The following is a 25589-nucleotide window of genomic DNA, read 5'->3' on the forward strand; positions in this document are numbered from 1 at the left end:
CTCTCTCTTTCTCTCTATCAGAACAGAGGAAGTGCAGTTTCTTTAACACTCAGTCCATCAGTCAGTCAGTCTGTCACTCAGTCAGTCAGTAATTAGTGGGACAGTATGGAGTTGAGTTTACTCTCTGTAATACTCTGTGAGTAAATATTTTTTCATATCTCTTCATATAGAGAAAGTGCTGCTGTATGAAGTTGGTAATATTTAGTCAGAGTGTTGTATATGACGAGTGGAGTGGTGATGTGTGTAGTGTGTGTGTATCTGTGTTTGGTTGATTGGATGTATTTAACACTGCGGTGTCTGTTCAGGTATATTACTATTATATGAATGTGTTTAATGAACTGGAATGGATCATCAGTGTGTAGGACTGGATTGTGTGATAGAAGATGGCAGTGAAAGTTTAGTCTGTGGGTGGGGTGGGAGTGGGGGGGGGGTGATGCCACAGTTCTGTATTTAGTATGAAATAGTATTTTCACTTAAAAATATTTTAGAAGTTTAGGAGAGCTGAGCAAGCAGCGAACCCAGCCCCCCACCCTTCCTAAAAAACTCGAAATAAAATAAAGAACACAGATAGGCTTAATATCTGTCTAGGAAACTACACTTCCAGTTTATGGTTATGATCAAACACCTAATATCTAGAATGCAAGTTTAGACTATGTTTGTGTGCAAATATTGCATTCTGCTGCAAATACAGGTTTATGTGAATAAGATAAGTGCTATGTGAAACATCCTTGGGCATCTTGTGCTTCTGAAAATTCACACCTTTAAAGACGGGCTTAAGAAACCACACTATCACACATTCACACTGTACTAATAACCTTCACTCACTTAAAGGACACTTACAAACATTTTAATGCAGATAAACATTGAAATGACTGAGCCTAAAATGAAGAAAATGATTAAACTCCATAATATCCAAAACTTTTTCTACAAACACAGTAGTTTAATATGATTCTAAATAACTTAATTGTTTAGATCATACAAAAGAAGACCTAAATAGTTAAAGGAGAAATCCAGTGTGAAACAAATCTTTTGTTGAATAGCGCACCTCCATCCACTGCCTGCATTCTAAAATACAGTGCTTTTAGCTCATGCTCCTAACTGCTGCACATTGCTAGTGATAGGGGCATATCCACTAATGAGCTTGAATGAATAGGTAACATATAAGAATACATTTTCTGCCATCTTTGCAATATTTGCCAACTCCTGTTACACCAAATCCAGTTCAAAACTAATGCAAGTATTCATGTGACTTTCCAACTGTAGTTTCATTTACGCTCATCAGTCGAATTATTGTGAATTAATTTCAAGATAGTGGTGCCCTGGAAAGGTACTGTGTGTATAAACAGTAAATTTTTTAACGTTCTCTGTGCCTTGTTTTAAATGTCAGTGTGTTCTACCAAAGAAGTGTGAAGCTACTTTGAGCTTCTTAATGGTGTAAAAATAGTAATTTATTTACATGGGCAACACTATGTCCCTATTGCCACCAGTATTGCAAGCCTGTTGGGATGTTGGGCATTGCCTAAAATCAAGGTATTTAATGCTAGGTGCAAATGGAGGTAGGCTACTTGACAAAAGTTCATACTCGTTATCTGGTTTTATAGACCCCAAGTTTATTTTACAACAGATTTCTCCTTTAAGAAGTTTTTTTTTTAGAAAGTTTTAAGAAAAAAGTCACAGAAAGTCCTTCTTTTCTTTTTATACTGTATAAAAGACTGAATGAGTAACAGCTTAGTTCTCTGTTTCTCTTTTTCCTTCAGGGCTGATTTTACTCGTCCAAACTGGGCATGCTCAAGGTAATTTATACATTATAGAGTAAACTGCTGATGTTTTATTTGTAGTGCTGCTGAAAAGATTGAAGAGATTCATATATTAACCTACTGAGGTTGAGTTCAGTACAGATGTGTGACAGATGTGTGTTTACTGTTTAACATTTACAGTGAAGCCACATCTGAGTGTGCAGCCTGATCTACCACAGATATTCAGAGGAGAGAATGTCACACTCACATGTGATATTCCAGGATGGAGAGTAACTGACTGGAGATACGTCTGGTCCACTGCATACTCTCCACCTCCACCTTCAGATGAAAACTATTACATCATAAGAGACATAAAAGTGAACCCGAGTTTAAAATACAGATGCTATGGTGCTCGAAAAACTGACCAAGGATCCTCTATGTGGAGTAATGAAGTTACTCTCACAGTGATCGGTATATAACTGATTTAATATTCCAGTAAATGTATTCTAAAGCTTTATTCAGAACAAACAGTGAGTGTGTATTAGTGATGATCAGTAATATGTGTGTGTGATGTAATTCTACAGAGAGACCAAAAGCTTCACTGATTCTGGCTCCTAGTGAACAGATATTTAGAGGAGAGACGGTAACTCTCACATGTGATATAAAAGGACACACAGACACTGAGTGGAGATACAGCTGGTATAAAGATGATGATAAAGATGATCCAGTTCATTACTCTGAAGGGAAAAAGGAATATTCACTCAGTGTTGTAGAGTCTGACAGTGGTGAATACACCTGCAGAGGAGAGAGGAGGAGCGACTCTCAGAGATCAGAGATCAGTGATGCTGTTACTCTCACTGTATCTGGTGAGTTTCTGGGTTTGTTGTGTAAAATTACTCCAGTGTTCAGGTTGTAATTTAGTTTATGTTGAATTGACACTATATGTTTCTCCATCAGTCCAGGCAGTGCTGAGTGTGTCTCCACAGAACTGGCTGACTGAAGGAGACTCAGTGACTCTAAGCTGTGAGGTCAGAGACTCTTCTACAGGCTGGAACTTCAGCTGGTACAAAGCCGTTTCCTACAGATATGGTTTAACTCGAATTAGAGACTCTGCTGGATATTTAATGTATAATGTGGAGCTCCTGTCAGACAGCAGCAGAGGATCTGGAGGCTCCTACACACTCAGCTCTGCTGCTCTTAAAAACACAGGAGTTTATCTGTGCAGAGCAGAGAGAGGAGAACCAGCCTATCACACACAGTACAGCAACCCACAGCCTCTATGGATCACTGGTGAGGAAATATAGTGACATCATTGTTGGGTTTGAATGTATTTTGGACTGAATAAAAGATTGTATTTAGATTGAATGTGGTCAGTGTTTGAGCTACAGTATATTGTAAGTATGTTTTATGTATTTCAGGTTTATCTCCTCCAGTATCTCTCACTGTTATCCCCAGCAGATCTCAACACTTTACTACTGACTCTCTCTCACTGATCTGTGAGGAACAGAGTAACTCTACTGGATGGAGAGTGAGACGATACTCACTCAGTAAGAGTAAGGTGTCAGATTGTTCATCAGGCTGGGGATCAGTTACAGGATCTACATGCAACATCAGCTACCTCATCCCCACCGACACTGGAGTGTACTGGTGTGAGTCTGAATCTGGAGGGAGCAGCAATCCTGTTAACATCACAGTGCACTGTGAGTCTACATGTAGTGTGTTTACTGATTCATATAATTTTCCATCAAGGAAAACTGTTAATTTACTATTTTCAGTCTCCAATATTTAATTCTTCATATAGTAATATTTTCAGTAAAATCAGTGTATTATATCTATCTGTTTCAGATGGTTCTGTAATTCTGGAGAGTCCTGTTCATCCTGTAACTGAGGGAGATCCTCTGACTCTACGCTGTTTACTTCGTAACACAAAGTCCTCAGATCTCACAGCTGATTTCTATAAAGGTGGATTATTACTCCAGAATCAGACTACAGGAGAGATGATCATCCCTTCTGTCTCAAAGTCAGATGAAGGTCTCTACCACTGTAAAATCCCAGAGAAAGGAGAGTCTCCACAGAGCTGGATCTCAGTCAGAGGTGAGATAATCAGATCTGATCTACATGCAGTGTTAAATTCAGTGAACAGTAGGGTTTATATTAGACAGTTGGTTTGAATAATAAAACATATTTCCTTTTTCCTATTTTCAGCTGCATATACTTCAGGAGCTCCACTCTCTGTGTTCAGGCTGCTCTGTATTTTAATAACAGCGTCTCCATATCTGCTGACCACCATCGTGTTGGGGGTGAAATGCTACAGAGCTGGAGGTCAGAACTCTTTCAGTAGGACTGTAGATTAAACATCATGAAACTCACTGATCTTCTAGACTGAGATAAAGCATCATTAGAAGTGCAGGAGGAGCAGGATTAGTACTGTGTTCAGAGGAGCAGGATTAGTACTGTGCTCAGAGGAGCAGGATTAGTACTGAGCTCAGAGGAGCAGGATTAGTACTGTACTCAGAGGAGCAGGATTAGTACTGTACTCAGAGGAGCAGGATTAGTACTGAACTCAGAGGAGCAGGATTAGTACTGTACTCAGAGGAGCAGGATTAGTACTGTACTCAGAGGAACAGGATTAGTACTGTACTCAGAGGAACAGGATTAGTACTGTACTCAGAGGAGCAGGATTAGTACTGAGCTCAGAGGAGCAGGATTAGTACTGTACTCAGAGGAGCAGGATTAGTACTGAACTCAGAGGAGCAGGATTAGTACTGTACTCAGAGGAGCAGGATTAGTACTGTACTCAGAGGAGCAGGATTAGTACAGTACTCAGAGGAGCAGGATTAGTACTGTACTCAGAGGAGCAGGATTAGTACTGTGTTCAGAGGAACAGGATTAGTACTGTACTCAGAGGAGCGGGATTAGTACTGTGCTCAGAGGAACAGGATTAGTACTGTACTCAGAGGAGCAGGATTAGTACTGTGTTCAGAGGAACAGGATTAGTACTGTACTCAGAGGAGCGGGATTAGTACTGTGCTCAGAGGAACAGGATTAGTACTGTACTCAGAGGAACAGGATTAGTACTGTACTCAGAGGAACAGGATTAGTACTGTGTTCAGAGGAACAGGATTAGTACTGTACTCAGAGGAACAGGATTAGTACTGTACTCAGAGGAACAGGATTAGCACTGTACTCAGAGGAACAGGATTAGTACTGTACTCAGAGGAACAGGATTAGCACTGTACTCAGAGGAACAGGATTAGCACTGTACTCAGAGGAGCAGGATTAGTACTGTACTCAGAGGAACAGGATTAGTACTGTACTCAGAGGAGCAGGATTAGTACTGTGCTCAGAGGAGCAGGATTAGTACTGTACTCAGAGGAACAGGATTAGCACTGTACTCAGAGGAACAGGATTAGCACTGTACTCAGAGGAGCAGGATTAGTACTGTACTCAGAGGAGCAGGATTAGTACTGTACTCAGAGGAGCAGGATTAGTACTGTGCTCAGAGGAACAGGATTAGTACTGTACTCAGAGGAGTGCAGTGTTCTTTGTTCTTAAATGTTTGTAAAATATGAAGATGAAATCATTCTATCAGTGATATAAAACTGTAATGATGGATTTATACCAGAAGAGGGCAGTTTAAGATTTTAATCAGTGTTTCTTTCTCTTCCAGCTCAGAGCAGAACCTCAGACTGGTGAAGATCAGAGTCAGTATGAGGTTAAAGAAGAGGAAGAATCTCGTGAGGTTTAGATGCTGAATCAGGTTTTAGATTTCATCACTTTAAGCTTATATTCATTAAATCATCTACAAAAGTTTTAAAGCAGGAGGAAAGTTTTACAAACATTTAACTGGATTATGTTATTATTATGTGTACAGACACAGTTCAGTGTGATTTTCAGACCTGAATTATGTTCCAGTGATGAAAAATATAAGAAGAATGCTCTTTTCTATCTGCAATTCACTCCAACATGTAATATTTGTATTTTTATGTCAACTGCAGTGTAATCATTATTTTATATAACTTTTTATAACTGTTTTGTGTTTTATAAGCTTTTTTTCTGAAATTTGAAATATTGCATTATTCTTGTTTATTATTGTAAATAAAATGTCAGCAGACAATTTACCACAAATAAAGTTGCTTTTAAATAATTCAGAAGTTTTTGGTTATTTACTCACATTCAGGATCTTCAGAACAATGTCATTCATGATTATTTTTATATTGTAAATTCTAAATACAATATAACCTTTATTTTTGTCTTCATTTGCATGATGTTGATTTCCCAGGTAGTGATTTATAGTCTAGTTCAGGGGTTCTTAACACACTTCAGGAGGGATCTCGTTTTCTCAGCTTAATTTGTGTTTTTCTTTACTGAATCAAACCAACTGATTCTTATGCTTGATTCACGGTACCACTTGCGCACTGTGGCTCTGCATGTCCAGGCTGGCTTAAAATTCAGGGTTTTTTAGAACTTTGAATCGGAAGTGGGTTCAATGGCGTTGAGAAAACCTTATGTTGCAGCTTTCTGACTTCTGGCTCGATTATCAGAAGATAGTTCAGTTCAGTTCAGTTCGCAGTAATGCCAAAGTTATCCATCTACAGGAGTCTTCTGGGTGGGTATGATGGCCCTCCATCTCCCCCATCACTCAGCAGGCTGATAATCAGTGTGAGCATCTGTTAACTGTTGTAACAGAACTGGCAGTTAACATTCTCCTCCAAGCGTGTTTAGCTGTACAACTACATTGTGTTAGCAGCAACTTATAGAAATATGTGGATGACTTTCTGTTACACCTCAGCCCATGTCTGTCCTGTGTTTTTTCCCTCTTTTGGTTTTCTGTGCTCCTGCCCTGTTTTTCTGTCTTGTGTTTCCAGCCATGTGCTTTTTTGAGCACATGGCATTGTTTTGTTATTGTTCTGTCTCCGCCCTAGCCCCGCCCTAGCCCTGCCCAAGCCATTAGTGTTGTCACCTTGTGTCTCATTTGTAACTCCGCCCCCTCATTACCTCCACAGGTGTCCCTAGTGTGTGCCTGTGTATATATACCTCATGTTATCCTTTGTTCTCTGTCGCGCTTTTTGTTTGACCTTGTCCTGTGTGTTTGTTATTTTGGTCTACAGTTCTGGTTTGTTATCTTTATAGTGTTTTGTTCCTTGCTTCTCAAGACCTAGTTTATCTTTTGTTTTATAGTCTTTAAGTGTTTACTTTAAGTGTTTTCTTTGTCTCAGTTTTTGGTTTGCTTTTTTGTTATGTCTAAAAATAAATATGACTTGCATTTGCATCCGGCCTCCTCCTCCATGTTACACTTTCTTTGTGTGAGCTAGTAGCACTGTGTGATGTGGTAGTTTGTGCTAATGGTTGGGACTAGAAATTACTAATATTGGTGGAAAATAATTATTTAGGTAAGATATGGCAGGCATTCAGCCGATATTTTCCTCTTATCAGAAGAAATCTTTAATGAAAGAAGATCAGAATCAATCTATCAGCAGAAAGAACTGCAGCATCACAGTATTGTTCATACACTCTTTTACTAAACACACTGATACACACAATCAACACATCATTCATTATTAATTGATTACTTCTGATTACAACAGCAGCTGGGATTAACAACAGATTATTACTAGTCCCTCATGGACCCACTGTCCCTTACTCTTTAGTGTTTTTCTGCTACCAAGAAACACCTGATTTAACTCATCTGCTCATTAACAGCCCAGCATTGAGGTGGAAAATGCACTAAAATGTGTAGGGCACTGTGGCTGAGTAATGCTGCATTAGAGGCCTGAGAGTAGATAGTGTGTGGTTGCGGTTTGACCTATTCGTTTACCAGTGAAGGAGGGGGAGGAGGTGTTAAGATGTGGAGTTGCTCAGACCTCAGTTTGCTCTTCACAGCAAGTCATATGGCTTAATAAGAGCATTAAAAACATAATGTTATATAGGGCTCTGTTTATGGGCACAGATCATGCAAGTTTAAATAATCAGTCCCAATATCCACAGTATACCATGATCTCAAATGTATTATTCAAAATATGCTACAGTCTTAACCCTGACACTTGTTAGATGTTTAATAAGTAAAAATACAAAAATAGAGAAGGAAAAAGTATTTGTCACATGCTCGTGTTATTTGCTGCTCGTCTCTTCTTCCTGCGTAGGCTCAGGAAGTTTGGATTACCTCCTGACATCCTCACTAGCTTCTACAGATGCACCATATAGAGCATCCTTACTGGCTGCATCACTGTCTGGTATGGCAGCAGCACAGCCTATGACCACAAGGCCCTTAAAGGAGTAGTGAGGACAGCAGAAAACATCAAAGGCAACAAACTACCAGCCTTACAGGACATCTATCAGTCCCGCTGCTGCAGGAAAATCAAAAAGAAGGTAGAAGGTACCGTAGTATCCAGGCCAGAACAACCAGACTAATGAACAGTTTCTACCCACAGGCTGTCAGGCTTTTTAACAAACTGTGAGAGTGTGACATTAATTGCCCCCACACCTTTAAATTTCCAACAATTTATTTAGATATTTTATGTATTGCTGCTAAAGTATATATTTTTTGGTCTGTTTAAATGTATATATTTTATTGGATTAAATTGCCTATACACTAGAGTTTTTATGGTATTTTATTTTATTGTTATTGTTGCTATGTTGCTCTGTTTTATTACTGTAAAGTAAGTTTCTACTGGTCTCTTAACTAACATTACATATTTTGTGTGCAATATAGTTGAAACCAACCGTAGCCAGTTCGTGAACAGCTACTAAGTCAGTAAAGTTTAATAAGAGCTCTATATGTGATAGTGTTTATTGGAATATAATAATTAGACTGAAAGCAAAGCTGCTTTTGATCAGAATCTAAATTATCTTTAAGTTATCTAATTTGGGAAATGGTCTATAAGGGCTACAAACAACAGCATTTTAAACTACAGCAGTGACAATGTACAAAACTTGCATCAGTGATTATATCAAATATCTGACCTCCCAAACTGGACCTACCAGACCACACTCAATCCCACTGCAAGTGACGCACATGAACAATTATGAGTTATTCTTTTTTAAAAGAAAAAAGGAGGAGAGTGGTAATTAAATATCATTCTAAATTCTAACTCCAAAGTTCTAGTCTAGCCTTAACCTCTACTAGCTTTACTTTATTTATTTTGTTTACTTAGTTTAACTTCTCAATCTTGTAGAAGTTTTTAAACCCCTTTTCCAGTCACAAGACAAAAGTGTGATAAAATCCAGATGTGTATAGAGGGCGAGACTCTCAGACACATAAAGTTCTGATGAGTCTCTGTTCACTTCTCCTTTCTAGTTTCTTAATTCTGTAAAATTCTGTGTGAATCTTTACTGAAAATGGGAAAGAGCCGGTCTGTGCAGTTTCTGTACTAACTCAATGCACTAACTCATCTCTCTCTCTCTCTCTCTCTCTCTCTCTCTCTCTCGTTCTCTCTCCCGCTCTATCACACATGCTCTGAGTGTAAGAATACAGGAAGTGCTGTTTCTTTTACACTTGTATGTCTCTGTCAGTCAGTCAGTCAGTAATTAGTGGGACAGAATGGAGCAGCATGGACTCTCTGTAATACTCTGTGAGTAAATCTTCTCATTATGTGTTTATTATAGTTAATGTTAGTGCAGAAATATAACACATGTTAATATGAATGTTTATACCTAAAACATGAGTGGGTATTAAATAGGTTGGGTTCAGTAGTGTGTTTTCTAGATTCGACTGGTGTAAATTAGTGTTATAATGGGCTGTAAAGGTGTAAATGAGTGTGTTTAATAGATTGGACTGATTTAGATCACTATGTATTTAACAGGATTGCTGTGATTAAACATGCTTATGTTGTAATGGTAAAGCTGAAGCTAAATTGAATAAATCTGAAGAAAAGCCTTCCCACAGCATGGTTGTTCAGGATTATTGTTCATTGTTCACGTAGTATTTTGCATTCAGGCCAAAAGGTTTGTGGAAAATGGCAAATAGCATTTCTGTTAGCTTGCTTTCAAAATTGTCTTTCTTCTCGCCACTCTTCTATAAAGGCAAGATAAGTGAAGTGCACAACGAACAGATTCTCCAACCTGTTGATTTCTGCAGCTCCCCCAGAGTGACCATGGGCCTCTTGGCTGCTTCTCTAAATGGAGGGAGAATAGCACAACTGTAAATCTATCAAGTTATTGTGACCATGTTTTGATAGGTTTACAGTTGTGCTTCACTCCTTCCATTTTCAGCTGATGGTCTGAATAGTGCTCAGTTAGATGTTCATAGCTTGGAATATGTTTTATAATCTAACCCTGCCTTACTTCTCCATAACTTTATCCCTGACATGACTGGTGTGTTCCTTGGTTTTTATTATGCTATTTAATCATGCTATATAAAATAAAGTATGTATAATAATGTTCTCAAACTGACATCTGAGGCCTTTGGAGAACAGCTGTAGTTTATTGAGAATAAATTATATACAAGTAGACTCTGTTTATTAATTAGGTGACTTCTGAATGCAGTTAGAAACACTGGATTATATTAAATATATCAAAATACAAGGGGCTAAATACAAATACAGGCCACATATTTTTTCACTTCCCAATAACATATACTTAATAACTACTACAAATGATGATCTCTCACATAAAATTCCAATACAATACAATAAAGTTTGTGGATATAATGTCAAACAATACAGTTAATTAACCAGTATTAAACTGTTACACTGAGAGTGTTAAATTTAACACTAACAGTGTTCATTTAACACTGGTGAATTTACTGTAAATGGGAAAACATCCAAGGGGTATTTATATGTTTTCAGAGCACTATAGCTCTGCATAAAAGCAAAATTATTCTAATAATCAAATCCACTATTTAATACGTTTTATTTTTAGTTCTCAGTTTTTGTCACTGCTCCTGAAATGTGCTGTTCTCGTACATTTCTAAAGACTGGACTATTTTCTGTATCATCATGTTCTCTGTTTCTCTTCTCTTTTTTAGTGCTGATTTCACTCTTTGGATCTGAGCGTGCTGAAGGTGATTTATATTTAGTAAAGAGTTAACACTGTGTGTGATGTTTGATTTGTATTGGAGCTGAAAGTTGTGTTTATATAATGGTGTGAAGAGTTTGAGTTCTGAACAGTGACAGATTTGTGTTTACTGATTGATTTTCTCAGATCAGTATGAGCCATATCTGAGTGTGCAGCCTGATCTACCACAGATATTCAGTGGAGAGACGGTCACACTCTGGTGTGGTATTCCTGACCAGAGACCAACTGACTGGACTTACTACTGGTACAGTGGTTACACCCGACTTCACTCCTCTGATGAAAACTATTACATCATCAGAGACATAAAACTGCATCAGAGCTTAAAATATCAATGTTTTGGTTCTGGAAAACGTGGCCAACAAAGTTCTCCTTGGAGTAATGAAGTGACTCTCACAGTGATTGGTACATACATACTTCCATACTGTACTTTACTGTAACACACACTTTAAAATATAATAACTAGAATCATGTCATTAATAAATTTCAGATTATCAGATTTACCTACAGCTACACTGACTGTAGATCCAGACAGTACTGTGTTCACTGGAGAGTCAGTCACTCTGAAGTGTGAGAAAAACTGTACTAAAATATATTTAGAACAATATCATACATTTAATTATTTGCATAATTTGTACACAGTAGGTATGGATTTATTTCTGAATATTTTACTGTAGAAATTAAAGAGAGTATTTAATACAATGACCTGTAAAATTAGCTTTGTGCTACTGTTCAAATATTAGCATCCAACAAATTGTACACTAAGTAATCTGAGCAAGCTGAGGTATTTTGGTGAAACTAACAACTATCAAACACAGGTAATGGGACGGGTAGTATTGTGTCCCTGGACTCATGCCATATCCCATGTAAGATAAAGAATGCTGCACTTACTGCACATGCAGGATATAAATGTGGGGCTTCCTGCATTCAAATCAAATCAAATTTATTTATATAGTGTTTTTTTTCACGACTGATGTAGCAAAGCAGCTTTACAGAGATGTGATTTCAGGACTGAGAATCAGATAAACCATTGAACATACAATAAAGAACACCTAGTGACCAATGGAGGCATAGAAAAACTCCCACAGAGCTGGAGGAGGAAGAAACCTAGGGAGGAACCAAGGCTCACATTGTACTATCACATGTATTATTAAGAGTAATCTGTAATGATGGACTCATCATCATTACCCAGTATAATTTCTCACTCAAACACACTAAAAAAAGATTTGCCATGAACACTCTGGCCAGTACAACACCTTTTTTAAATTGATTCCTTATATTGCACATCATCATATAAACAATTAAAAAAATATAAATATTTCTTCTATTATGTTGAATTGTATTTTCTTTCTACAGAAAGACCAACAGCTGTGGCGTCTATAACCCCTGATAATCAGGTGTTTAGAGGAGATGCTGTCACTCTCAGGTGTTCCATACAGGGAGGAGGAGAAATTGAGTGGAGATACAGCTGGAGTAAAGTCGGCCAATCCTACCCATACAGAACGACACAGGAGATCAGAATCATCTCTGTTAAAGGCTCTCACAGTGGTGATTACTCCTGCAGTGGAACAGTGAAAAGAACTCAACGCTACTCACTCACCAGTAATTCTGTTTCACTGACTGTATCTGGTGAGTGTGATCATCTCTACAGTCTTCTTTAATCTAACTATCGTATCTCTACAGAGGAAATCAGATGTTTAGTTGGTGTTTTTATTGCCATAACTGACTCTAACTAAGCACTGCTGTTCCCCTTGTTTTGTAGATCTACCTACAGCTTCACTGACTGTAGATCCAGACAGTACTGTGTTCACTGCAGAGTCAGTCACTCTGAAGTGTGAGATTACTGGTCATTATGGATGGAGATATCAGTGGTATAAGACGAATAATTGGTATGATTGGGCTGCAGTGCCTCGTTCTGTGTTTTACACTGTAAACAGCAACACTCTCACTATCAGAGGAGATGCTGTGATTAATGGAGATCAGTACCGGTGTAGAGGAAAACGAAGTAACCGACCAACATCATCACAGAACAGTACCACTGTCACCCTCACTGTAAAGGGTAAGATTACTATCATTAATGCTATCTAAGGTAATATTTCATGCACTGTATTTTGAACATATCTGTACTAACACTGCAACACCCTCAACTGCAGAAACACCTGAACCTGAACTCACATCAAGTCTTAAAGGAGCTGCACTGATAGGAAACCCAGTGACTCTGTACTGTAATCTGAAGCAGTCTGCTGGATGGAGGTTCTACTGGTTCAAACACACACAGACCCCTGAGAGTGAGACCACCACTGATACACACTCCTCCTACACCATCAGACCAGTTAGTGTCTCTGATGGAGGTCAGTACTGGTGCAGAGCTGGGAGAGGAGATCCAGTCTACTACATTCACTACAGTGATGCACTCTGGGTAAACGTTACTGGTGAGTAAATTTGTGTCAATCAATCTCACGGACGCAAGACTTCTGAGAAAGATCTCCAATTAAATTGTTTTGCACCTTTACAGTGTTATAAGTCACAGGACATCCTTACATCATCTTCTCTATGCTCTATGTGTGCAATCAATATAATAGGTCAACAGTTACAGTCAAAGCTAGTATTCCCATTTTTCGACTATGTTAAAATACTTTGTTACTCAAATCGAATCTCCAGCATGAAGCTTTAGGTCATACAGCTCTGGAAAAAAATTAAGAGAACACTTTAAAAGGATACATTTCTTTGATTTTACCTAATTGAAAGCCTTTAGAATATAATCAAGAGGAAGATGGATGGATCACAGCCATCAAACCAAACTGAACTGCTTGAATTTTTGCACCAGGAGTAAAGGCATAAAGTTATCCAAAAGCAGTGTGTAAGACTGGATGAGGAGAACGTGCTACGATGCATGAAAACTGTGATTTAAAACCAGGGTTATTCCACCAGATATTGATTTCTGAAACTTTATGAATATGAAATTGTTTTCTTTGCATTATTTGAGATCTGAAATTTTTTGCTTCTTTTTTGTTATTTCAGCCATTTCTAAATTTCTGCAAATGAATGCTCTAAATGACAATATTTTTATTTGGATTTTGGGAGAAATGTTGTCTGTAGTTTATAGAACAAAACAACAATGTTCATTTTACTCAAACATATACCTATAAATAGTAAAATCAGAGAAACTGATTCAGAAACTTAAGTGGTCTCTTAATTCTTTCCACAGCTGTATATGTGGGTAGAAATGCTGCATGAGTGTGTGCAAATGAGATAAACATCATGTCAGACCTCTGTCTCTCGCTGTCTTGTGCTTCTGAAGATTCACACCTTAAAAGAGGAATGTGAGATGTCACACACACACACACACACTCTCATTATGACCTTCTTTCTTTCTCAAAAATATTGCAGTGTAGATAATAAAGCTAAAAATATAGCTTTATATATATAAATATCTATAGTTATATAATGTAACTATATATAATATAACTATATAATATAGCTTTATATCTATAACTTTATTATATTCAAAACATTGTCCTGCTTTTCAACCACCACTGTCAGAAGGCCTTAATAATGTATCCTGAGATTTTTATTATTTTTGAATTTGGTTTATTTTGGATATGAGAAGAGATGTTTAAGGCAGTTGATAGGTTAGCTTTTAGTCTAGCATTGATGCTAATGCACTTTCCATGACTTCACAATCTCACACACTGTTTTTGGCTTCCTGTTATCCTCCTTGCACCAGCAAGCAATGTCTTGGAGCCCAGGCCTGGTTCACAGTGCAGTAGAATAGTATTATATGTATTTACATGGTTTTGCACATTTACTGTCCAGAATGAGGAAAGTTAAACGTGAATAAATAGATCCAAAATGGATGGATTGATACATTCTAATTTAATTGAAGAGTTTGAGCTATAAGTTCTTATTTCTGTGTCTAAGGTACATCTTCTCCAGTATCTCTGATCATCAGTCCCAGCAGATCTCAACACTTTACTACTGACTCTCTCTCACTGATCTGTGAGGAACAGAGTAACTCTACTGGATGGAGAGTGAGACGATACTCACTCAGTGAGAGTAAGGTGTCAGATTGTTCATCAGACTGGGGATCAGCTACAGGATCTACATGCAGCATCAGCTCCCTCTACACATCCCACACTGGAGTGTACTGGTGTGAGTCTGAATCTGGAGGGAGCAGCAGTGCTGTTAACATCACAGTGCACTGTGAGTCTACATGGAGTGTAATAATTCAGAGTATGGAGACTTTCCAACAAGGAAAACTGTTCATTTAATATAATCAGTCCCAAATATTTAATTATATCATATATTCATATTTGCAGTAAAATCAGTGTATTATATCTATCTGTTTCAGATGGTTCTGTAATTCTGGAGAGTCCTGTTCATCCTGTAACTGAGGGAGATCCTCTGACTCTACGCTGTTTACTTCATAACACAAAGTCCTCAGATCTCACAGCTGATTTCTATAAAGATGGATTATTACTCCAGAATCAGACTACAGGAGAGATGATCATCCCTACTGTCTCAAAGTCAGATGAAGGTCTCTACCACTGTAAAATCCCAGAGAAAGGAGAGTCTCCACAGAGCTGGATCTCAGTCACAGGTGAGAAAGCTCTTTACTCAGCAATGAAGTGAACAATATGATGATTAAATATTTTACAAACCATTAAACCATGTTTTCTTCAGTTTCTAAAGGGTTTCATACTGAACTTTCTCACAGTCTGGTTGGAGTGAGTGTAGGAGTGAGTTTGACTCTGTTGTTCATCATTGTGGTTCTGATTCTGCTGTGGTTCTATAAAACCAATAAAGGTCTGAACATTCATTCAGCTCATTTATGTCTAAGATAAAGAAAATATGAAATGTTAATTTCTGTGTTAAATAGAAGGAGAATCTCTGTCTCCTCCTACAGGAAACAATGAGAACAACAACCAAACACAATCGGACCAGAGTCAGAGAGAGTCAGGAGCTGAGGGCTCTCAGACTGGATACACTCCAATAGGAGCTGGTGAGAAAAAAACAACAGTTAAATTTTCATCATCATTAAACTATTTATTCTCAAAGTTTAATGCAAACTAATTTGCAGTTATTTACCACGTGTTCTCAATGATACATATCCCTAAAAACATTTAATCATTCTATAGGCCCTATCATACGCAGGGCACGTTGTGAGGCTCATTGCTATCTTTCACCCCATCAACAGTCTATTTTCACGTCTTGCATTCGCACCCTTTAAAATTGTGTCAGAATTTAGGAACATAGCTACACTGATGGGTGTGGTGGTCTGGAAGTGAGGTGCGTTCAGGTAAATGTCTGGCATGTTTGTATTTGGGTAGCAGAAAACACAGGTGCTCCACTGACTCATTTAAATCCTGACAACAGTCAATCATCAGAGTCCATTCCTATCTTAGCTACACAGGTACACCCCTGCTCCTTACACTCAAACACACATGGATGCACTGCAGCGCACAAATACAGCTTTTACATCAACAATAGACAGAATAAAGGATAAAATAACATTGCTGTTTCCTTAAATGAGTTGCTTGCGCACCTTCAAAACGTAAACATGCAGTTTAGTACGCTCTGCTGAGAAGCACAAAGCTCTGCGCTGTTAAGATATGAACGCGCCAAAGTCAGAGCGCACCTGCCTCTTAAAGGGAATGGCAATGAAACGCTGGTTTATTTCCTGTTACGCCCAAAAAACATCCATGATTAATTAAGAGAACTAGTACATGCCTTTTGTGTGTCTTGAGCCTTGAGCGTTGTTGATACCAAAGACACACGACATGCCTTTAATCCAGCTGCACGGTGCCTGGTTGATGACTCTAAATCAGATGTTGTTAAAATAGGGCCCTTTATGTTAAAAATGTTCTGTTCTTTTGTAGGAAGTGAACATGTTTATGCCACTGTTGAACAAACAAGTAAGATATGGAAAATATATATAATTTATGTTAAAGAATAATTTTCTTACATAGTCTAACCAATTATATTCTATATCAGATGATGCTGCAGATAAATCCAGTGATGTCACTTACTCAGAGATCAACATAAACGAGAAGAAATCCAAGAACAAAGGTACATCCTGACTCACTATTTATTATCTCATACATCATATACCCAATCAAATTCAATATAAAATACACTAATAACTTTAAAATACTACAATACTCCAATCAGCAGATGAGAGTGTTCTTTACATTCAGTAGTGCTATGATTCTAACAGTGAACATTCAAGATACTAAACATGATTTTTCTCCCCAAATCAGACCGAAATGATGCAGCACAGCATGAAACCATTTACTCCAAACTTCAGACAAACAAACCCACAGGTACCATAATACTAACCCCTCTATATCTACTCACTCTGATAGGGCATAATATATCACATGTTAAGAATATATACCATGTTAAGATGGTATTACATGTCTAAAAGGTATCTTAGAAAGAAATCCCACCTTAAGAATAAATACCATGTTAAGATGGTATCAAATGTATAGAAGGTATCCCATGTTATTTTTTGTACATAATTGTAGGCTGTTGAAAGGATCCCAGATGTTGAGAATATATCAGTATCACATGCGGAGTGATAACTGTCAGTAGTTGTGTGTGTAAAGGAAGTGTGTATTATGGGATGTTTAAGGCTAAATGGATGATTGTAAGTGTATTTCTGCAGATTCTGGTGCTGTATCCTCAGATGTGACTTATTCTGAGATTGAACTAAACCAAAAGAAGAAACCCAAGAGAAAACAAGGTGCAGTAAAAAATAAATACATAAATAATGGAACTGACTATTAAATTAAATGATTATGTTTTAATGATGGGTTTGTGTAATTCCTTAAACTCATACTATTTTATAATCATATTAAAACAGTTTTGGTATAAACTTTCTGTAAAATTAGTTTTTTATTAGTTTTACTCAATTTCTCAAGAATTCAGTGAAGACATTGATAAATGATGAACCTATTCGAAGTTTAAAAACCCCTCTTCCCATTCAGTGTGTTTTCTTTATTTCCACTTTTTATATTTTAAATTTATTATTGAAGACCATATTAAAGCTGTACTGGAACACATGCGGAATTATTCTGTAAAAACACAGGTTATGTTTTATACTTTAGATTCTTCTAAGTAGGACATATCTGCACACTCTTGGTATTTTAATCTCAGTGTCTTCATGAGGAAGAGTCACCTGGAATAGTTTTCTCACTGTCTTGAAGGAGTTCCTGAAGGTGCTGAACAATAGTTGCTGCTGCTTTTCCTTCACGCTGTGAAGCTCCAGCTCATCCCAATTAAATCACCTCAAATCACCATCTCAGTTGATCAGGTTTAGATCAGGGGATTAATGTAGAGGACAAACACTTTTTTTTACTGTTTACCACATAATTCCATATGTGTCCCTTAATCTATATTGTAGAAAATAAAAATAATCTATTAAAAATAGAGACAAACAAGGAATGATAAGATGTGTCCAATCATTTAGCTGGTACTGTATCTGTATGTGTTTATATAAGGTTTTCTGTAATTATCTGCTGTAACATTAGACTGATATGTTGAAATGAGCTAAACACTGATGTTTGTCCTCTTTTAGAGAAGGGTGGTGTGGATTCTGACACTGTGTATTCAGAGCTGAAGCAGAACACTGACAGAGGTAAGATCAGTGATACAGCCTGTAATCAGTTATTAACCTCATGAAGGAATTATGGGTAAATTTATTCCAGTTCCAGTTCTGAGTCTTACAGCAGCAGAGGGTTCAGATGGTGGGAGGTGAGCTGATGGAACTGGAGGATCATCTGCTGCTGTGGTTTAGTCTCTGGGTTAAAGTGTAAGAAGTGGAGGGATGGTAGTTAGGAGGTTTTTACTCTTACATTTGAGTGACGTACAAATTGCCAGTCATGCATTGCTCCACTACGCCATCTAGTGATGAAATGATTAAGTTTAAATGGAGAACAAATGAGTATTTAATGAGCATTAGTGAACATTAAACATCATATTTACACATTTAATATCATATTTACAGTCTGGGATTAGTAAATATTAAATAAAAAATATTTTTTAAAATGATTTTTTTTTCTTTTGCAGGTCATGATTGTGGAATTGAAGGATCAGGATATGTTTTTTTAACTGATAAAAGAACAAATTCTAGCAGAAATTCACAACAGCACAACAAATTGAGAGTCTCCTCACAAGTTTTTTGATTTATAAATATTTTTTATAAGCCTTTTTTTTATAAGCTTTGAATTAGACCATATGTATATTTGATGTTAAATGCATTTTAATGTTTTTATGTTCTTTATTTTCCATTTGATGCTTTGTCTGATACATTAATATTTAACACTGTTACAATATATAGCCTGCGAAGAAGCTTTGCTACAACTTGTTCTATATTCTAAACATCTGGCATGTTCTTTATAACCCATAAACAGTTATTCAGTCCGTATAATGTGCTTTTTTACTTGTATAAAGATATACATTTTGTATATACAGTATGTGTGTGTAAAATAATGTGGAGAGATCTGGATTATTTGAGCAATATGTGCAGAACATCATCATCAGTAAACATCTACTGTGTCTCTCTATCTGGGTTGTGAATGTATTGACCCTTTGATATTATTTTACTATTTTTACTATTTTATTAACTTTTCAGGGAAGTTTTTTATATAGCTGTAATGCTGAAACATATTTTTTAATTAAAGTTTAATATTTTAAAATTTGACTCATGGTCATCTTTTCTCATTGTGAAATTTTAAAAGTCGTTTAGTAGAACTGGGATTTCTTACATACTTTCAAGTCATAGGTTGTGGGTTTGAGTCCCACATTGGGTATTAACTCTCTTTGTTATCTTACGTAAGTGTTTACTGACCTCGATTTTTATGTGGTACACGGCGCTCTGTTGTGCAGAATTCCTCACCCACGCCAGAAAAAGATCCCCCTCTTGGGCTAGCGCGCGGTTACCTTTGACTGCCGTACTGCCTCTCGGCTGTGGTTCAGGGTAGCTAGTTTCCACTGTAGCTCCGTGGCCAGAACAAGGTGCCGGTAAACTTTCCTTTCCACCCGTTCTGGGGTAATAGCACAAACTGTTTCTTTTTAGCGCCCACTTCTAAGTAAAGTTAACCTCTTAACACGCGCTGGCCCACCGGCGGGCCAGAAATATTTAATATTTCATAACTGGCTGTGTTTCTGAATAGTTATGAACAGTTACAGGTTCAGTATAGACATCCAATATACCATTTTAAAGCTTAGAATCTCTGCTTTTGAGCTATTTAGCCTATTTAGCGGAATATCCTTTCAGAAAATAAACATTTAGGGCGAAATATGCCTTGGTTATGATTTTAATAATTCATAACTCTCATATTTGCGTTTATCGTTCGTCCATATTTCATCGAATGCGGTCATGTCATACACCATTCGAACCGTCTGGCTCTCCGGATTCCAGAACTGTGCTTTTACTGTAGGATGTATGTTTCATGAATTAGAGCTGCGTCAGAGCGCATGTTTCCAGTAATAAAAGGCTCTCCTTTTGTCCTGGGGTAACCTCCGGTCACTGCCGCCACCCCCCGAACACACACCCGCGCTCAGCCACAGGTCCTACCTTCAAAACGCGTCCAGACTAAAGAGAATCCATCAATCCAGTCTCCTGTAATCCACAGTTATATCCAAACAGCGCTGGAAATCACTTCATCCAGAAATTAAACTTATCCAATCTTTATCTCTGTTTTAAAACCGTTTTATTCACCGAATTCGGCACAACACGCTATTATAGTCAGAAGCCTCGCGGAGTAATGCGGTACTTGCTGTGCTTCAACATAATATTATGGTCTGTCGGAGCGTTGCGGCTACCGTTGTCAGGAGCCTCGCGGAGTAAAGGTGCTTGCACACTGCACGCGGTAGGTGCGGCGCGGTACGCTGACCCCCATAGGATTCAATAGTGTCTAGAGCGGTAGAGCGGTGCGTCGCTGCCGCGGAGCAGAGCGGAAAGCGGCGCGTTTCCCCGCCCATAACCACGCCTCCACCGCGCTACCGCTTACCGCGGGCAAAGTTCAACATGGTTCAACTTTGACCTCGCGGCAAGCGGTACCTCGGCAGAAAACGCATGACGTGAACTCACGCGACTAGTGAGAAACTGTAGTCCAAACAACAATAAACGTGCGCGAGAGACTAATAATAGCGATTAGTGAATCCCCTCAGCTGTACATCACTTCCCTACACTCATATAGAGATAACAGGAGGAAGAGAAGAATCAGAGCTTTGTTCTGAGGCTGAGAAACATATACAGATCCACAGAGGCTGTAGAGACTCGAAACTACAAAACACCGCTCACAGAGGTGATGGGTTTTAGAAAACTCCGCCTATTATCAGCAGGAGACGCTTGGCGTCAGCAGCAGCGCAACGCACCCGCAACTGACCAGCGTAGAGCAGAGCGGCAGCACAGCGGAATGCCGCGCGGCATACCGCGTTCAGTGTGCAAGCACCTTAATACGTACTTGCTGTGCTTCAACATAATATTATGGTCTGTCGGAGCGTTGCGGCTACCGTTGTCAGGAGCGTCGCGGAGTAATACGTACTTGCTGTGCTTCAACATAATATTATGGTCTGTCGGAGCGTTGCGGCTACCGTTGTCAGGAGCGTCGCGGAGTAATACGTACTTGCTGTGCTTCAACATAATATTATGGTCTGTCGGAGCGTTGCGGCTACCGTTGTCAGGAGCGTCGCGGAGTAATACGTACTTGCTGTGCTTGTTGATTTATTGCTCAGAGATGTTGTTATTTTTCACAGATATTGTGAAGGATTTATTGCTCAGAGTTATTGTTACTGATATAAATAAAGTTTAATTTAGTGCGCCTTATAATCCAGTGCGCCTTGTGTATGGACTAACACTAAAAATAGACCGTTCACTCATCGTGCGCCTTATAATACGGTGCGCCTTATAGTCCGAAAAATACGGTAAGCTTCTTTAATATATTTACATTCTACTCAAATACATTCATTTTGAATGAGTCTACATGCAAATTAATCAACATTAACATTTTAATATAACATTATAGTCATTATGGCTTTTAGAAAAGTGTGTTTTGGGGAGGAGAGGTAGTGCACTATGGTGTGGCTTAAGCTTTTGGCTTAAGCTTTTGCTCTTAATGGCCCCTTTAAGAACAACTTACACACCCCTAACATTACTTTTACTTTTATAATTTAAGTAGTTTTGAATACAGTACTTTTACTTAAATAAAAAGCTTGAGTTGATACTTCAGCGTCTGCAGAAGTATTTTAAACCCTTGTTTATATAGTAATAAATGTAAATACTTTTCACACCTTTGTAGAGCACCAGTTTAACCCTCACTGTTCCTCAAGAGCTGCAGCACGGTGTGTGTGTGTGTGTGTGTGTGTGTGTGTGTGTGTGTGTGTGTGTGTGTGTGGAGATAATATTGCTTTTCTTGGAGGGTGTGATGTCTGAGTAGTAACAGCAGTTTTCAACTCAAATACACACTAATTAAAAAACATTAATATGTAAAATAATAAAATCAATCATCATTCACGACTGTTTATTCAGTTGTCAGTAAACAGCAGATTATTATCAGTCCTCTTTCACCCTCAGCAGAGGTGGCCAGAGGCCTATGAGCAGAGATGAGCGTGTGCTTGTGGTTTTGCTTCTACTGTTCAGCTGCTGAACAGTAGAGGAGGTGTGTGTGTGTGGGGGGGGGGGGGGGGGGGGGGGGCGTAAAGTGGAAACTAACTGAGCTTTAAAGAAGCTGTTTTTTTTTATTTCTGATAGTCATCATTTATTAAACACTGCAGTTTCTGAAGTGTATTATTTTCTGCATGAACTGCAGAAACATCTGCTGCTGCTTCATGAACTGATGAACACCTACAGTATGTGATAAACACAGTGTATCTGTCATTTCACATACGGATAAAACTTCTTCATTTAGAGATTTTTTTTAGAGATTTTTTACTACATGTGCTTCTTCTTTCAATAAGCCGTATATAAATTTTTTTGCTGCTGTGTATCGCTGTGGCCTTTAACTACAAAAAGAAAGAGAGCTAAAGAAAGCGAAGTTAAACTAGAAACTTAAATTATCTGTCTCTCTCTCTCTCTGTCAGAACAGAGGAAGTGCAGTTTCTTTTGAACACTCAGTCCATCAGTCAGTCTGTCAGTAATTAGTGGGACAGTATGGAGTTGAGTTCACTCTCTGTAATACTCTGTGAGTAAATCTTCTCTTTATATCTTCATATAGAGAAAGTGCTGCTGTATGAAGATGGTTATATTAAGTCAGAGTGTTGTATATAATGTGTGTGTGTGTGTGTGGATCATCAGTGTGTGGGACTGGGTTGTGTGAAAGAAGATGGCAGTGGTAGTTTAGTCTGTGGGTGTTCGGGGGGTTGTTAAACGCTCTATGGTGTCACAGTTCTGTATTTTGTATGAAATGGTATTTTCAATTGATATATGAAACACACTGACAGGAATATGAAACCCCAGACAGGAGATTCAGAGGTGTTTCTAGAATTAGAGATTTAAGGGTGCTGAGCAAACTGTTAACTGTTAATGCGCATGCATGTTCCACGTGGGGGGGTCGTTCTGTGAGAGAGCGATGGAATGGCGGTTGTGTGAATACGGAGAAGTAAAGTTTGGAGTTCGTTTAAAACGCGTGTTGTCTTTGTTCACTAACATTGGTAGCAGAGGATGGCGGCACACAGCTACAAAGTGCCGCCTCCGTTTGATGAAAACAAGTCGGATTATGAAAGTTGGAAGAATGAAATCAAGATCTGGAAGCTAGTTACTGAGCTGGACCAGAGGAAACAGGCGCTAGCAGTAACCCTGTCTCTAACTGGAAAAGCGAGGACTATAGCACTGGAAATATCCGCGGAGGATTTGAACAAAGACAATGGATTAACAACGCTTTTGCAGAAATTGGACACGGTGTACTTGAAAGAGGAGAAAGACCGTCAGTACGATGCTTATACGGAGTTCGACAACATCAGAAGAGATAGCAACGTTACCATGATGGATTACATTGTTGAATTCGAACGGGTATACAACAAAATGAGTAAGTTGAAAATGAAACTACCCGATGCTGTTCTCGCATTTAAATTACTTGATACTGCTGGACTTACAGTTAAAGACAAACAATTAGCGCTTACCGCTTGCTCTGATGTAACATTCAGTAGCATGAAATCAGCCTTGAAAAGGATATTTGGCGATAATTCACCACCAGCTGGTGCTAGTGCATCAGTTGATCCTGACTGTGCGTACTTCACAAGATTTACTGGAAAAAAGGACAAGTCAAGCTCTCAAAGTCAAACTCCTGTGCCACCTGGGTCAAACCCATTAGACAAATATGGAAGAAGATCCCGTTGTGCTATCTGTCAGAGTACTTACCACTGGGCAAAGGACTGTCCTCACAAAACTGAACAGGCAAGATTAACAGAAAGTGTTGAGAGCCACACAGAAGATATTGATGAGTGTCACATAACTTTGTTCTCAAAAGAAACATTGTCTGAAGCAGAGATATTCATGGTAGAGGCTTTAGGATCAGCTGTAATTGACACTGCCTGCACCAGAACAGTTTGTGGAGAAAAATGGTTTGACAACTATGTTAATGGACTGAAGCAGAGCGAGCTGGAGACCCAAACCAGTGCCAAAGCGTTCCGATTTGGAGATGGTAGACTTGTTCATTCCACAAAACGTGTGACAATTCCAGCTGTGATCGGTCAGACTAAATGCTATATAGAAACAGAAGTTGTGCCAGTCGACATTCCCTTGCTTTTGAGCAAAACATCACTAAAAAGAGCAGGTGCTGTCCTGGACATTGAGAATGATAAAGCCACAATGTTCAGGCAGCCAGTGAAACTTGAGCTGACCTCCTCAGGTCACTATTGTGTTAACATAAAAGCAAACGATAATTCAGCAGAGAATGATATCCAGAGTAACGAAGAAGTTCTGACTGTAACTGAAAATATGACAAGACAAGAAAAACAGAAAGTTCTGTTAAAACTACACAGACAATTTGGACATGCATCCGTAGAAAAGCTAAAAAAATTGCTGGACTGCGCAGGCAACCATGATGATGACTGCCTTACAATTCTCAAAAACATTGTAAGCAAATGTGACACATGCATACGATACAGCAAGTCAAAGCCAAAGCCTGCAGTGGGCTTACCCATGGCCTCAACCTACAATGAGACAGTGGCTGTGGACTTGCATGAGTTGGAACCAGGGGTATGGTATCTCCATGTCATTGATCACTTCACACGTTTCAGTGCAGGGAGTATTGTGACAACCAAGAAACCTAAAGACATCGTGAAGCATCTCATCCACTGTTGGATAAGCGTGCATGGACCCCCATATAGACTGTTTAGCGACAACGGTGGTGAATTTAACAATGAAGACATGAGAGATATGGCTGAAAAATTTAACATTGAGCTAAAAACCACTGCAGCATATAGCCCATGGAGCAATGGCCTCTTGGAAAGACATAATCACACCCTGACCGACATACTGTTGAAAGTGAAAAAGGAAAATGAATGCAGCTGGTCAGTGGCTCTAGATTGGGCCTTGATGGCAAAGAACTCATTACACAATGTGCATGGCTACAGTCCATACCAACTGGTGTTTGGACAAAATCCCAACATGCCATCAGTTTTAACTGATAAGCCACCAGCACTTGAAAGCCCTACGATGAATGCCTGGATGGCTCAGCATATTACAACTTTGCATGCGGCACGCCGAGCATTCACAGAAGCGGAGTGCTCTGAAAGAATCAAACGAGCCCTTCGCAAACAACTGCGAGCCAATGATGATCGATACGAAACTGGGGACAAAGTATACTACAAACGAGCTGACTGCCCACAGTGGAA

The 25589-nt window shown here is 38.6% G+C and overlaps 1 protein-coding gene and 1 long non-coding RNA gene across 2 annotated transcripts in view; both read left to right on the top strand.

Moving 5' to 3' along the window:
* LOC111197681 (uncharacterized) overlaps positions 1 to 25589 on the top strand; it is a 35407-nt gene continuing 9818 nt past the window's right edge. Inside the window, exon 1 of the mRNA XM_049482792.1 lies at positions 1 to 136. Coding sequence (XP_049338749.1) covers positions 106 to 136 — 31 coding nt within the window. The 5' untranslated portion in view covers positions 1 to 105. The remainder of the gene's footprint in view (positions 137 to 25589) is intronic.
* Positions 16627 to 18903, top strand: LOC103047022 (uncharacterized). The gene is made up of 6 exons (XR_007440203.1): positions 16627 to 16663; positions 16743 to 16817; positions 17009 to 17071; positions 17416 to 17493; positions 18328 to 18387; positions 18819 to 18903. It is a non-coding gene; the product is annotated as an uncharacterized LOC103047022 (long non-coding RNA).

Source organism: Astyanax mexicanus, chromosome 8 (assembly GCF_023375975.1).
Source record: "Astyanax mexicanus isolate ESR-SI-001 chromosome 8, AstMex3_surface, whole genome shotgun sequence".
NCBI lineage: Eukaryota > Metazoa > Chordata > Actinopteri > Characiformes > Acestrorhamphidae > Astyanax > Astyanax mexicanus.